Here is a 14447-nt window from a genome sequence, read left to right as displayed (position 1 = left end):
TTTGAAAAAATTCATCGAAGATGATTATATCAGAGAAATTTAGATTTGAAGAGCATAGAGCCGAATCTAACTCTAAATCTGTATGAATATATTAATTTTTGTTATAATAAAGCGTAATTATTTTGTTTCTCAAAAAATTAATATGGATATATAATATAATATATAACATATAATATTAACATCTCTTTGACAAATTATGTACATATACATATACATATATTATATTTGCTATTATTATTGCGAGTAATAAAGAAAAGAATAGGATCGTAATGACATCTATCAGTCACAACATCAATTATGTAACTAAATCGGAAATCGGAAACATACAAATTGTGATTGAATCTGGCTAACTTGTAAAATATAATCTACTTCAACAAATTTTTTTTCGGTATGAAATGAATAAAATAATACAACTATAAACTATATTAAATAGTCTGTAAAAAAATTTTTAATAATTGATGAAGATTGCAATATAATAGTAAGATTATAAGAAAAATCTTTTATACTAAGAATGTAGGTATGCTGAAACAAACATAAGAAAATAAAACAAATTATTAATATTTTTATATTATTTTATACTCGTAATAATATAGAAGATATATGTATAAAACAAAATATCGTACATTAATTTTAAATCATCTGTATTCTTCGATTATAAAAGTGATCTAGATAAAAACAGCGTTAAAAAAGTACATAAGTTTTTTTTTTATTTAAAAATAAAAAATATTTTCACATATATTTTTACATTACATCACTGATATAATAATAATAATAAAATATGCTATATTTATTTATATTTATATTATATTATATATATATAATAAAATATATATAAATAAAAACAATTTTTTAAATGATTGAAATTATAATAAATATCAACATCATTTTTTATATTTATTCTATTATATTTCTAATTTCAGCGAATTCCAAAGATCCATGGAATCGGCATTGCATTTGAAAACTTACCAAATCTACAAATAAGTAAATTTTTAATTAGTTTGCCCAATTATAATGTCTTATAATTGTTTGCTGCTATATCTTTATTTACGCACATGAGGTCATAAACGTATAAGAAAAATTCTATATAAATAATTATAATAGTAATTTTTTTGTAAATATCTTTAAAAGTAAGGCTATATTTTATTTTATATATTCATAATATAGATACAAAATTCAAAAATATGGCAACATTTAAACTGCAAATAATTTTAAGCGACATTTTTATTTATAACTTTTAATGAATTAATAATTAACGAATTACTATCAAAAAACACTGGTTACGAAATGCGTAGTTTAATCGAATCATGATGATAGTTATATGTTACTAATTGAGTAAACGAACAAGTCGAATTATCGAAGAAAGTATATGGAATATAAATAAATTATATTCAATATACTTTTTTCTAGGCTATGCATTCTATTATTGAATAGTATCTTTAATAATTCGTTTACGATACTGTAATTAAAATTTTTTATACAGGAAAATATTGAAAATTATCTTAGGAATTTGCAATTAACGGATATTCTCTTATTTTTAGGATATTTTTAGAAAATATTCCAACATTTTATATATATTATAGAATATCTATTCTTAAGAAAGTTATTGTAATTGAAAAAGCTTACGTTAAAATAGCTATTTACTGATGAAAAATATTTATTATTAAAAATATATTGAATATTCATTTTTAAAAATAAAATAGAATATAAAAATAAATTAAAAATTGATGAATTTGAAAGATTACTTTTTTAATTGATTTTATAATTAAAATGAAGAAAGAATAAATAATTAAGAAGAGATTTATTTTTTACGAATATTAAATCGGGTAATTTTAATTCCTATTATTAAATATAATAAAGTTTAAATATCATTTATATTCTGTTGATTATATTTTTTTTTAAATTATGTATCTTTTGTTTTTAATTATATTATTAATATAATAATAATAATAATTATTATTATTATAAATTTATAATTAATTCATCTTTTGATATTCATCTTTTCAAAAATTTATTACAATATATTTCCTTTCATTGAGGAGCTCCGCTACGTAAGTGACATTACAATACGATATTGCCGCACACCCAGCATTCTTGCTCTTTCGCCATCTCATTCTATCTAATTTAATTTAAAATGCTTATAATTCGTTAATTAAGCCTTATCGAACATATGTGTATATGTGAACTCTTTTCGTTTTGATGTCTAGAATCCACCCTTCAAAGATATCGCATATTTTTATAAACACTCTGTGTATATACCACTTTTTATATCGTGCAATATATTTGATAAGTATTTGTTGTTACATTTCGCAAAAGTTAGAAATTTTGTAAACTGTTCAACAAAATTGACATCTTGTATCAGGAGTTCATGAGTTTCAAAGAGGTATTCTTTATTTTGCACAAAAACGGACTTCGCATCCGCGCGATTTTTACTACCTTTCACTTGTGAATTAAAATCGTATAAAAATTTTCGCATTGTTGAAGAATTTCTTGTTAATATTTTTTGATTGTAAATGAAAGTATAATTACTTAATTTTATATTTAAATTTTATATAATGAAATTATAAATAGTCAAAATCATATAAAAAACAAATAAAATATAATTTAATTTAATTTATAATTGATATTATGGATTTATAATAAAATTTAATTCATTTGATTAATCAGACACGTGGTTCTAGTTTGATATTAATCACGTGTATTATTACGTGTTTATAGTGTATAAGGATAATTTACATATATCGAATTTGACATGAATGTAGATAACGAATCAAATTTACGAAAGCTTTTCCTAGAATCATCACTAAATGATAATGTTTTTATGATAGCAACAACCGTAGATACAGGTAATTAAAAATTCTCTAATTAATGAGAATCGAAAACACGTGGTTGTTTAGTGTAACCTATAAAATGATATAATTTTAGGTTTTGAATGGCAAGCAATAGATGAATGCAAAGAGAAATTGGATAAAAATGTTAAAGTTGTCAAAGAACGCGGCAAAATTTATTTCAATATATATTGGAATCAATTTGTACAAGTAATATTGTTTTTCATTTATTTTAATTATGTTTTCTGGCATAAAAATTAACAATATTTGCATGAAATAAAAATATAAAAATATTTTATTAGATCAAAAAAATATAAATAATATTATTTTATTCAAACTATAATTCCAGATACAAGAAATGAGATCAATAGATAATATGTTTATTGTCGCAGATGTTAGCAAATTTGAATTCTCAGGAAATAATAAAGAAATGGATTTACAATTATTTAAAAATGCTGTGCATAATAACATGAAATTAGAAAAGACTCTAGATATTTGGAAACATGTTACTGGTTTTCAAGGAAAAATATATCCAACTACTGATGAATATAATCTAGCAGAAAAAGATCGTAAACTCTGTAACATAACTGTTGCACCTACTACACCTAAGGGAAAGAAAAGAGGTCAAAATCCATCTAATGCTAAAGAAGATGAAATATTAAGATATAGAGTAACATGTGAAAGAACTGGCAAACACATATTTGAATCATCAGATGTTGCTAGAATTATTGGTGGAGAATTGCAAGATAAATATTTATGGCTTGTAGATTTATCTACATATTATTTAGAAATAGTCTGTAAATTAATTAATAGTGAGTAAAATATAAATTTATATGTATATTATATAAATATTATATAAAGATTATAGTATAAAAAAAAAAATGTATTATGTAATATAGATGAATTGATAACAAAATTACGTGTTACACATGAATCTAAGCACCACAGGAATATCATGAGTTTTGGACCAACTACCCTTAGAGCAACAATATGTTATAATTTGTTAAGATTAGCTCATCCAAATCCAGGAGATATAATAATTGATCCAATGTGTGGTAGTGGCTCTATTCCAATTGAGGTAATATCAATATTTTATTTTCAAATTTAATATTTAATATGGTAAAAGATTAATATTAAAAATTTTAGGCAACTTTAGTGTATTTTAAATCATATGTTATTGGTGGAGATAATCATCCCAAAGCTGTACATAGAACAAAATCTAACATTGAAGCATCTTCTTCTAAATGTAAGATTGATTTATTACACTGGAATGTATCACAATTACCATTTAAAGATTCCTTTATCGATATTGCTGTTACCGATATGGTAATCAAATATTTAAATATATTTTTATTGTATATTAAACTTTTCATTTAATTTATTAAATAATTCTTATAGCCATTTGGAAAAAGAAGTGGTCGAATAATGGATAACAGAATACTTTATAAACAATTTTTAATAGAATTAGGACGAATTATAAAAGTTTTAACAGGTCGAATTGTTTTACTTACTTATGATAGACGTAGTTTCAATATGGTATTAAAATTTTTTATTAAATATTATTAAAATTTTTACATCAAATTTTTTTTAAATTTTTGATTAATATGTTCACTTTTTAGGCTTTACAAGCAGCTGGAGATTTGTTTTATGTGACAAAAACTTTAGGTATAAATATAGGTGGTCTTCAAGCAGCAGTTTATGTTTTAAAACGAACAAATATACCTTATGAACAATTTAAACCAAAAACTATTAAAAATGTGATATACAAAAAAAAATAAATTATAGACTTCGCGTTAATATTTGTTATAAAATTAATTTTAATATCTTTATTATAAATTTATATTTTATAAGAGCTTAATAAATAGAAATTTCTATATTTCTATAACAATTTCTGTTTATTCGAGGTAATAAAACATATCTGTTAAAGTCATTTATGTTAAATTTATAAAAAGAATTTCCTTCTACTAGTTTCCATATCATGTCTTTTTCCTTGAATAAGCCATTCATATTCTCCATGTTTACTATCAAATGTTCCTTGTTGCAGAGATTTTAGTCTTAAAGTAAATCTAGGTCCTAACTCTCTTAATCTAGGTTTAGCTGTTTCAAGATCAAACTGGTACCTGTAATGTTATTTATATTATTTTTTCTTTATTAAACATATCATTAAAATAATCATACTTATGATGTCTGAAGAATATATAATCTCGTTGATTATGAAATGTTACAACTCTACTGCCTTTAAATTCAGGTTGATAATGAAATAGTGCTCCTAACATTCTACCAATAGTACAACCCAAACGAGTTGTGAAATTAGTTAAAATAACTTCTGGTCTATGTTTAGAAATTTCTTTATGACTACGTTTTAATTCTGGAGTTATTTTAACATTGCTAAGCTTAAAATGTGCTGTTGGCCCATCAGGCAGATGAATAATTAACATACCATCTGAGAAAATTTATAAGGAAAATAATAAATAATACCAAATTTTCCTAAAATTAATTATTATAAATATTTACAAAGGATACTAGGTTTACATTGATCCTCATTAATAATTATAATATCTGTAAAATTTCTTGCAATAGCACTTTTAACCATTTTCTTCACTCCAGAACGATTTCTATATAAAGAAATTGAATTTGGTATTATCCTTGTAAGTTCTACACCAAAAATTCTAGTTTTCCTTGTTGGATTATCACAATATGTAATCAAAACCTTAGGATCATAAGTATGCTTATAATAAGCAGCAAATTCATCATGTTCAAAATCAACTTTAAGTTCAGCATTTTCTTCATCCTCAAGATTACCAGTGACAATAGTTTCATCTTTCTCTCTTAAGCTTTCAATGGTATGTGGAATTTGTTTTGGACCTCCTTCTTGAATTCTTTTTTTTTTGGCTTCTTTTTTGGCCTTTATTTTTTCTTTCATTAATTGTTGACATTTTTTATATCGTACTGCTTTGCACTTTATATGATTAAAATTGCTGTCCGATGGTAAAATAACCTCCGACGTTTTATTTTCTGAAGTGCTTGGTTCTTCTTCTTTTCTTTCTTTTTGAATTCGATTCAAAGGATTTATTCGTAAATTTTTTAGTTTCATTTTAAGAGATATATAATTTAATTCAATTCACATAAAAACATTAATCATATATCATTGATATTCACTGTACATGTGAATCTTCTATCATATTATAATAGGTTAACTAACTCTGCGATTCAACGCCGCCAACTTTTAAATGTCATAAAGCGAAAAATTCCAAAGATGTATTTACATACAAACATTTTTATTTTACAATAATTAAAATATATATATATATAATATATGTATATTAAATGTACATATATTTATACATGCATACTGCTTTAACATAAAATATATTTTTTTTTTATTCTTACAAATAGTATAATAGTAATATAATTTTTACATAAAATTTGACTATTTTAACTGTACAATTTAAATAGGTTAAAAATATTATATTTTATATACATATATTGAATATTATATTTCAAAAATTATCATTATTAGTGCAAAAAAAAAATACATTTTTTATAGGAATGAATTCTTGTTTCAATATTTTTTTTTGTGCAAAATATATTTCAATTAAAAAAATTTCAATGTTACCCATAATATAAAAAAAATAACTACAGAGAACAATATTAAATACAAAATATAATAAGTATGGCTTCCTTTGGATAAACGCAATACACGTGCAACTGAATTTGTTAACGAACCACTTGTCCTTTCAAAATCTTCATCCTGACAAAAACAAAATTCTTTTTATATATTTTTTATTTTAACATATATACAATACATTTTAATCTATATTAATGAATTATTCACCATTCCACGAAGTAATTTATCTTGATATTGTACTTCTTGTCCAATATCAATTGACAAAGATTTTAAAGCATAAATTTTATCTTTTAAATGTTCTGTCATTCTTTCATTTTCATCTTCCAAGCCATCATGGCTTGATGTAGTTGGTAAAGGTTCATAGGAATAATCTATTATAAAATATTAAGTCATATTAAAGGTAATTAAATTTCATTTTAAATTTTAAACAATGGTTAACCTACTTGTATGACTTCTTCGCATTTTATTCTCAATTTTGGCGATTAATTAAGATATTTTTGCAACAAAGATTACAGTAGATCTACGCAATAAAAGTGCCATGAAATATTAGTAAAATGAAATATAAATTGAAGCAATTTTAGTTATACATATTATTTAATATTTTTGAAATATTTATCCTTCATCTTTTAATACTTTCTAGAATTTTTTACTATATTCAAAAAATTCAATAAAATAATAGAATATGTAAACATAATTTTTATAAATAAAAAAATATTTTAATTTCATTCATAGTTTGAATTTTATGATGGTATGTTGCACGTAATATTTTAATAAACAGCTTGTTATAATTATATTGTATTCACAAAATTAATATAAATTAATTTAATAAAATGTTTTCATACATGTTGACTATGAAAACATATTTACAAACCATGCAAAAAGAACTGTCAATGAAGCAATCAAATAACACACGTTAAGTATATGTTACAAGCAGTGATACATGTCAACGTCACGTTATGATGTGTAATCAGTAATACCAACTTTCAACTTATGTTGAAAATTTTAATTTGAATATCAAAATTCTAAAAAATTATCGAAATATTAATTTTGTGGATATAATGGACATAAAGCAATAAACGAGATATAGGAGAGATCTAATATTTAATAATATTTTATGTTTCGAAATATCGATCATTGAGAGTAATTATAAAATAGATATAATATAGCAAGGAAAAAAAGACAATGGGATACAGATGGCATAAAAATTAGAGAATCAGCACTATCTCCAGAATGTTATAAAAGAAATACAAGGAAAGCATAACAAGGAAAAAAACAGAGATAAAGTAAGAATTAACCGTCAGCATCATCTCTTAAATGTTAAAGATATATTATTTTTTGAAGGATATTATAGTACTCAAAAGATGGCACTAATCCTTAATTCTTATTCTAGTTTATCTTGCCTTTGAAAAGGAGATGACACTGCTGGTTAATTTTCTATTTTTTTTCCTTGTTTTTTTTTTGTTTTGTTTAAGATAAGAGATGATGCTGATATTTTTGTAACTTTTATCTTTCTATTTCTGTCTTTCTTCTATCAATTGCTTTTTTTGTTCATACTTATTCTTGAACGCATAACTACATGAAGTATAGATATAAATTGAATATGTTTTTATCATTTCTCTTTCAAAACTACGATAGTTTTTTACTGTTTATATAAAAAATATAGATATTATATGCACAATATTTAATATATAATAACTTCATATATAAATGATTTTTAAATATTTGAAAAAATATAATTTTATTTATGAAAATATAATCTATAAATACAATTAATATAAATTATAAATATATATAAATAAAAATTTAACAAAATGAAAAATAATATATCCCCTTTGTATATTTGTACAAAATAAATAAACTTTATTATTGATCTTTTTTAAATTTATTAAATTTTATGGATAATATATTTCAATTATGGAACATTAAATTTTACAAGATCATAAATTTATTTGTCATTATTGTTTGTACATATATTAATGAAGATTAATGGTTTCATATAAGTTTGTAACATAAATTCCATTGATTATGTATTGTTTATATTAATTTTTGGTAAATTATAGTATCATACAATAGTTTTATGTTATTTCTTTTCGAGTTTATTATCAATTACAATATGTTAAATATAAAGGCACAAACAATGAAAAGTAGTTATCTACTTTCTAAATTCCTAAATGTCTATTACTTAATTCAGTACTATCTTTGATACGTAATTGTCACTTAATGTTAATATAAGTCCTTAACGATAGGAATACTCATTAAAATATAAATCTTTGATGTTGAACTTAAATACGTTTATTATTTCTAAATATTCACAACCTATGTAAGAAAATGTTCAACGTTAAGGTTATTTTAAATATCCAATTCCTACAACATGAAGATACGTAACACGGATAAACGAGAAGTGAAATAAAATTATATTTTTATATTTTGTTTCGTATAATATATATATTGTACCCTGAAATAATTTCAACAACTATTCAACTAAATTTCCTTTATATGCCCTTCAATATTTTGTTGTTGTTCACAGATGCTATATTTATATTTTTCACATTTATAACATATTTATTTCAACATTGAACGATCATCGATAGGTTCTACAAATTTCTTTATATGTAAATTCAACATTAGTCACGAGAATTATAAATCTCACGTTTGTGCACCATATAGTTATTACACATATTGTATTGTTCTCTAAATTGTCTCAGTACACAATTATTCTACTGATAGTTTGATCCCGACGATTAAACGAAAATTAGGCCTGACTTTCGAATATATTATGAGTATAAGAAAACTTTCTGTGACAAGAAATTCGGATTGTTGACAATTTGTTTTTTGGAATGTTTTTAATGTCACAGGATGTTGGAAGACATTATTAGATTTTTTCACTGTGACTTGTTTTTATATATAAGAAACTTTTTGTACTTTCATATGGTTTTTTAAATTTAAGAATAAAATTTTGAACCATTTGGTCACTGACGTTTCTTATTCGTTTGTGACATCGTATAAAATTTATTAACAATGAAAATGGATTTATTTTTACTTTGATAGCACCTAGAAAAAAGTTTTAAACTTTATACAAATCCTTCTTATTAACTAACAATGTGAAACAATACGTTTCACACATATCCTTCCTATGGACTAACTTTACAAAACAGCACTCTCAAACTTTTTTTGAATAATTGTATACAAATTTGAGCAGTTAAATAGATATCTTAAATTAAATGCTTGAGTTGAGGCTGATGAATGATTAGGCAAGAACATGATTGTTTATCTTAAAAAATTAACACCTTAAAATATTGTAAATTGATGATAAATACTAAAACATGTTAGCAATAAATATAGGAAACACGGAACGCCGATTGCATTATTGCTTATTCATATAATGCGATTATAATCCAAACTATTTGCTAGTATGTTAAATATCAATAAAAAAAAAGTCTTCAAATATTATTATTATTTGAGAATTATTTAGCAGAATATTTTGAAGAATTTAGAGAAACTGTTGATGAATGAATTCTTCGAGATGGAGCTGGGCTTACTGGAGCTGAAGGGGAAGGTCCAGTAGGCGTTGTTGGTTTGGAACCTCTTCTATTTCGTCTCATTGACGAATATGGACTTGTTCCTCTATTTACGTGTTCATGGGCGTAAAGTAATACACCAATATCTCGATTGCCCGCTTCTAAAGCTATTTTTAGAGCGGAACTACCATCTATATCAACGATCGATGGATCACAATCTGGATGCGCAAGTAATAATCGTACAATATCCGTATGTCCGTGTTCCGCGGCACACATTAAGGCTGTACTACCATCTTCATCTTGAATGTTAACTGCTGCCCCAGCATCCAGAAGTAATTGAGTCATATCTTTTCGACCATGAGATACTGCCAACATCAAGGCAGTTTGACCATGCTAAAAATTTTAAATAAAATATAAAAAATTAATAGAAAAAAATCATAATTACATCATAAAATACTTACTAATTTTGCTCGAATATTAACATCTGCAAGTTGAAATAATTTATTAGCCACTGAAGCATGAGTGGAATTTCTGACTTCAGCAAGAGCTGCCAACATCACAGCCGTATATCCAGCTACATTTGCTTTATTAATATCGCAAACTTTTGAATCAAGAAGAATAGACACTACATCAAAATTTCCATGAGAAACTGCATAATGCATCGCAGTGTTTCCACTTGAATCAGTCATGTTAACTATATACTCCAATAAAGAACTTGAACATTCTTCAAAACAATCAAGATAATCTTCTACTTCTAAAGGATTGGCATTCACTGTGCTTGAAATTTTGAACCATTCTTGTTGAATAATATTGATTGCATTTTTCATTTGATGAGAGATATTTTTGCTAGGAGATTTCTTAAGACTATCATTAAGAACCTTCATGGCGGCTTGCATTTCTTTCGAAGGTTCAACTTTTTTTCTGGGGTTTTGTATAGGTTGAAATAAAGCAGATTCTGGAAGTTCATGTTTTTCTTCGTCATCAGCTTGTTTTTCCGTATTATATATTTCTTCTGACTTTTCATCTTTTCCTTTTTCTCCTTGCAATTGTTGGATACTACAAAAAATATAAAAAATATATAAATTTAAAAAAGTACAAGTGCGTTTTCAAATCTCTGTATACGAAAGAGATGAGATAAAATAAAATAAAATAAAATGATTCAAGAAATCAATTACCCCTTCTCAACGAAACAAGCAGAATTTATTTCGATGAGTTCGGTATCGTTAATTAAACGGGTAGTGTGTTGTTGTTGCTGCTGTTGCAGCATGGATTTATCTAGATCGAATGCACGATTCACTTATTCACATAGCGAATTCGCGACGATTTTAAATACACTTTCTCTGTCACTGACCTCTGAAACGTTACTTACAATTTGACCTCTGCCCTCTGCTCCGTAAAAACACTTATGACGCATAGGACGCGCAACCATGGAATCGAAAAAACCAACAAATCCTTGACATGCGCTTGATTGTCATCGACTACGCGGTAGATTGATTCATCATGATGTCAAGTTCTTTGCTATCTTTTTTACCCTCCGCTTAAATTCTCCACCCGATAGATGGCGGAATTAACATCTTCTAAGTACTATATTGACGAATAGACAGAGCAGAGATGAATGATCCTATGCAATAATTTTTTTTTAAAATAAATCTTAATTTTATAAATCTTATTTATTTTAATGGTTTATAATTCATATGATAAATTTCAAGCGATTAGATAAAATTGTTTTTTCGTTATATTTCATTGAGAAGGGTATAAATGATTTTGATAAAAAATGACAGAATATATTATATTTAAATGAATTAACTAACCGATTATTGTTGTCATATTGTTCCTTGTTATCGGAATCGTATCTGATTACACCCGCGGCCGGTATCTTCGTGTACGTATCTTGTCGTTTGAATTGCCTTCTGTAATCAATCGTGTTGTTCAACGGTATGTGGGACGGTCTAGGTATCCTCGAGACGAGATTCGTGTTCTGATGATTCATATTATTCTCAGCGTTATTGACGAACTGCTTTGCCAAACTTTTTATGGTCTCCTTACAATTATCGCAATAGTTGGCGGCGCACGAGATGGAAATATGCGGTTTGATCGACTCGCCAACCGAGACGTCGGTGAATTTCTTTTTTATCGGCGACGTACCAAATTCCCGTTTCTTAGGCGCTAAACCGGAAGTGTCGGTACTCTTCACCGTCGTCCTCACTAAATCGTCCACCATCACGCTAACAGACTTGGTGGCTTTTCTTTTCACTTTCGTGTCACCGTAATTAAACGAATGACTCCTCGAGTTCAACGAATGTAAGGATAGCGACTGAACAGTGAACGGATCGGGACCAACGGCGATGGTTCTCGTTCCGGGCCCAGTTCTGACCTCGATTCCAATTTCAGACACCCTTGGCTTCACCGTAACACCCACGTTCGTCCTCATTTTGAACGGTTCCGCAACCTGAACGAACTCGTCCTTCTTCTCGATTATCTTCACCTGGTCCAAGGTGCATTGACAACCCCTAGAAATGGTATCTTTGATGAGGGTACTCTTATAAATTCTGAGAGCGTCGTCGACGATAACAGCCACGTCTTCCTTCGTCAAGATGTCTTTCATGTTCAGCCCAGTCGTTGTTCCACACGATCTTTTCTTAACTTCTCTCTTTATTTCCGGCGCAATATCCTCGATCACGAATCGGCTGTGCACCAGATGTTTCAGCCTGTTCCTCGTGTTAACACCAACATCGCGAAATTTCTTCGCTTCTACGGCCAGTTTCGGACCGGTCGGCGGTATCGATTCCGTTTGAAGCGGACTTCTCTTCAAACGATTTCTTATCGTCCTCGCTTCCGGTATTATTTCCTCGTACATCAATTGGCTACGTGTTAAGCTCGATCTCCAACTGTCGCGGGAATCGCTCGAGTAGAGTTTATCAAAGCTGGACGACGTCCGATCGTCCAACAACGCGCTCCGCTCTTTCATTTCAGGTACTATTTCTTCGATTTGCAATTGACTCCGTTCCAATGATCGTTTTATCGGGGTGCTCGTTATCATGCCGATATCTCGTGTTCGAACCTGGTCGTATGACAATGCAATGTTATTATGTAATCACGCGTACGTAGCCATTTTTTTTTCTCTCTATCTCTAAATTTTAATATTATAACGTTGTAGCTTTGTTTTTTCTTTTTACAACGAAAAATACTACTTTTTCTCGCGAATGGACCAGCGAAACTTGATTAATCGACTCGTAGCTGGGTCGCTTAACGAAGTCTCTCGATACAAAGTTTCCTTCGATTTACGTAAGCGAGTTATCGGACACTGAGAAAATTCTCTCTTCCCCCTTCCCCGAGTTTTCATCGGGTTCGACTTTTAATTCGATTACAAAGTAAAAATGTGATGCAAATGGAAATAGTACACGACCCATTTCCCCATTTATAAATACAACAAACGTCGGGAAATCGAGACCGTGATTAGAATCAACAGATGAGGTTTTAGCCCCTTCAATAATAAAATAAACGTCCGTCGAAAACCTATACGGTTAATTCATTCCTTCATCGAAAAGAAAAAAAAAAATGGCGCGTTCTTTCCTTTCTCACCGCACGATGAATCTTAACAATAGCTAAATTCGAAAGTTGCATATTCCTCGCATATTCATAAGAAAGAATCCGTTTAATACGCTTAATATGCAAATAAAAATCACTCTACGAAAATAAGGATCGGGTTTTGAAATTGGACGAGAGAGTTTTCCACACTTTCTCATTATGTGTATATATCCACAATAAAGCCCAATCGCTGGTTCCAATTAAAAAGGGTAGCCGCGAATCGCGATATGCAAATTTTTCTCTCAACTCAGGTTCCCTTACGATTTCTCCGGCTTGTGTGCAACGGAACAAAGGAGATCGGGCGGGCGATAAATCGGCGTGAAACGGAAGTCGGCGGCGTACCTGCTGGTGCGAAACACCGACGTCTCGTGTCATCGCGCCGCACATCGTTCCCATGTCTCGCGTCGGCGTAGCCGCGTTCCTCAGATTTCGCTGGGAGCCACGCTGTTCCGAGAACGACTGGCTGCGATACCTATGCAACCCGCTCTCGTTCCATTGACTCGCCTTGCTCAGCTCGTCCACTTGCCGCAGCAGATTACGCTTCTCCTCTTTCAGCACCGACACTTGCACCTGCATTCAGCCAAACTTGTAGTGAGATCTGATCTAAGTTTTTTCTTCTTTTTTCAATGGTATCTCATTGAATCGGATTTGAAGATTTTCGAGAAATTGGGTAGCTTCACTTGCAGCAATTTTCTGTGGCAATCACGGTGCATAGAACTTTACACTACGAGTGGGAGAACTTGTAAGATACTCAAGGATCACGTTTTTTGATGATTATTCTATTGGAAGATGCAGAACTCGATGGAATTTTGGGAATCGAAGATTTTCAAGAAATTGGATAGCTTCACTTGCAGGAATTTTCTGTGGCAATCACGGTGCATAGAACTT

The 14447-nt window shown here is 28.1% G+C and overlaps 4 protein-coding genes across 9 annotated transcripts in view; 1 reads left to right on the top strand and 3 right to left on the bottom strand.

Moving 5' to 3' along the window:
- The first annotated feature begins 2230 nt into the window (after positions 1-2230).
- LOC107996882 (tRNA (guanine(6)-N2)-methyltransferase THUMP3-like) lies at positions 2231-4755 on the top strand. Of its 2 annotated transcripts, XM_017055191.3 has the most exons (8): positions 2231-2380; positions 2716-2843; positions 2923-3035; positions 3175-3637; positions 3725-3903; positions 3972-4151; positions 4224-4361; positions 4445-4755. In XM_017055191.3, the coding sequence occupies exons 2-8, from the start codon at positions 2750-2752 to the stop codon at positions 4601-4603; spliced, it is 1326 nt and encodes a 441-aa protein (XP_016910680.1). In that variant the 5' UTR covers positions 2231-2380; positions 2716-2749; the 3' UTR covers positions 4604-4755. The 2 variants fall into 2 exon arrangements, with proteins under 2 accessions (XP_016910680.1, XP_061927085.1); XM_062071101.1 differs by lacking the exon at positions 2231-2380 and having other exon boundaries at positions 2515-2843.
- LOC107996883 (probable ribosome production factor 1) lies at positions 4352-5937 on the bottom strand. The gene is made up of 3 exons (XM_017055192.3): positions 5349-5937; positions 5004-5268; positions 4352-4945 (listed from the first exon to the last, which is right to left on the bottom strand). The coding sequence occupies exons 1-3, from the start codon at positions 5917-5919 to the stop codon at positions 4768-4770; spliced, it is 1014 nt and encodes a 337-aa protein (XP_016910681.1). The 5' UTR covers positions 5920-5937; the 3' UTR covers positions 4352-4767.
- Positions 5938-6084: 147 nt separating this feature from the next.
- LOC107996884 (BET1 homolog) lies at positions 6085-7481 on the bottom strand. Its single transcript, XM_017055193.3, has 4 exons — positions 7325-7481; positions 6897-6973; positions 6661-6824; positions 6085-6576 (listed from the first exon to the last, which is right to left on the bottom strand). Exons 2-4 carry the CDS (start codon positions 6913-6915, stop codon positions 6421-6423), a joined length of 339 nt encoding a protein of 112 aa, XP_016910682.1. The 5' UTR covers positions 6916-6973; positions 7325-7481; the 3' UTR covers positions 6085-6420.
- An 899-nt stretch (positions 7482-8380) lies between these two features.
- LOC107996808 (KN motif and ankyrin repeat domain-containing protein 2) overlaps positions 8381-14447 on the bottom strand; it is a 46250-nt gene continuing 40183 nt past the window's right edge. For all 5 annotated transcript variants that reach the window (XM_017055049.3, XM_017055051.3, XM_017055050.3 and 2 more), the window contains 4 exons: positions 13902-14129; positions 11783-13032; positions 10433-11027; positions 8381-10364 (listed from right to left, as the gene is read on the bottom strand). In XM_017055049.3, coding sequence (XP_016910538.2) covers positions 9918-10364; positions 10433-11027; positions 11783-13032; positions 13902-14129 — 2520 coding nt within the window. In that variant the 3' untranslated portion in view covers positions 8381-9917. The remainder of the gene's footprint in view (positions 10365-10432; positions 11028-11782; positions 13033-13901; positions 14130-14447) is intronic.

The sequence above is a fragment of the Apis cerana genome, linkage group LG2 (assembly GCF_029169275.1).
Source record: "Apis cerana isolate GH-2021 linkage group LG2, AcerK_1.0, whole genome shotgun sequence".
In the NCBI taxonomy this organism is placed as follows: domain Eukaryota; kingdom Metazoa; phylum Arthropoda; class Insecta; order Hymenoptera; family Apidae; genus Apis; species Apis cerana.
This window is presented reverse-complemented; position numbering and strand designations above follow the sequence as displayed.

Excerpts from the sequence above, each read along its gene's own strand:
- LOC107996882 (XM_017055191.3), top strand. The coding sequence starts at position 2,750 with ATGAATGTAGATAACGAATCAAATTTACGAAAGCTTTTCCTAGAATCA. Across the intron at positions 2,844-2,922 it reads AGCAACAACCGTAGATACAG|GTTTTGAATGGCAAGCAATA; the intron begins GTAATTAAAAAT and ends ATATAATTTTAG. Across the intron at positions 3,904-3,971 it reads GTGGCTCTATTCCAATTGAG|GCAACTTTAGTGTATTTTAA; the intron begins GTAATATCAATA and ends TAAAAATTTTAG.
- LOC107996883 (XM_017055192.3), bottom strand. The coding sequence starts at position 5,919 with ATGAAACTAAAAAATTTACGAATAAATCCTTTGAATCGAATTCAAAAA. Across the intron at positions 5,269-5,348 it reads TGAGGATCAATGTAAACCTA|ATGGTATGTTAATTATTCAT; the intron begins GTATCCTTTGTA and ends AAATTTTCTCAG. Across the intron at positions 4,946-5,003 it reads ATATTCTTCAGACATCATAA|GTACCAGTTTGATCTTGAAA; the intron begins GTATGATTATTT and ends ATAACATTACAG.
- LOC107996884 (XM_017055193.3), bottom strand. Across the intron at positions 6,577-6,660 it reads ATAAATTACTTCGTGGAATG|GATGAAGATTTTGAAAGGAC; the intron begins GTGAATAATTCA and ends TGTTTTTGTCAG.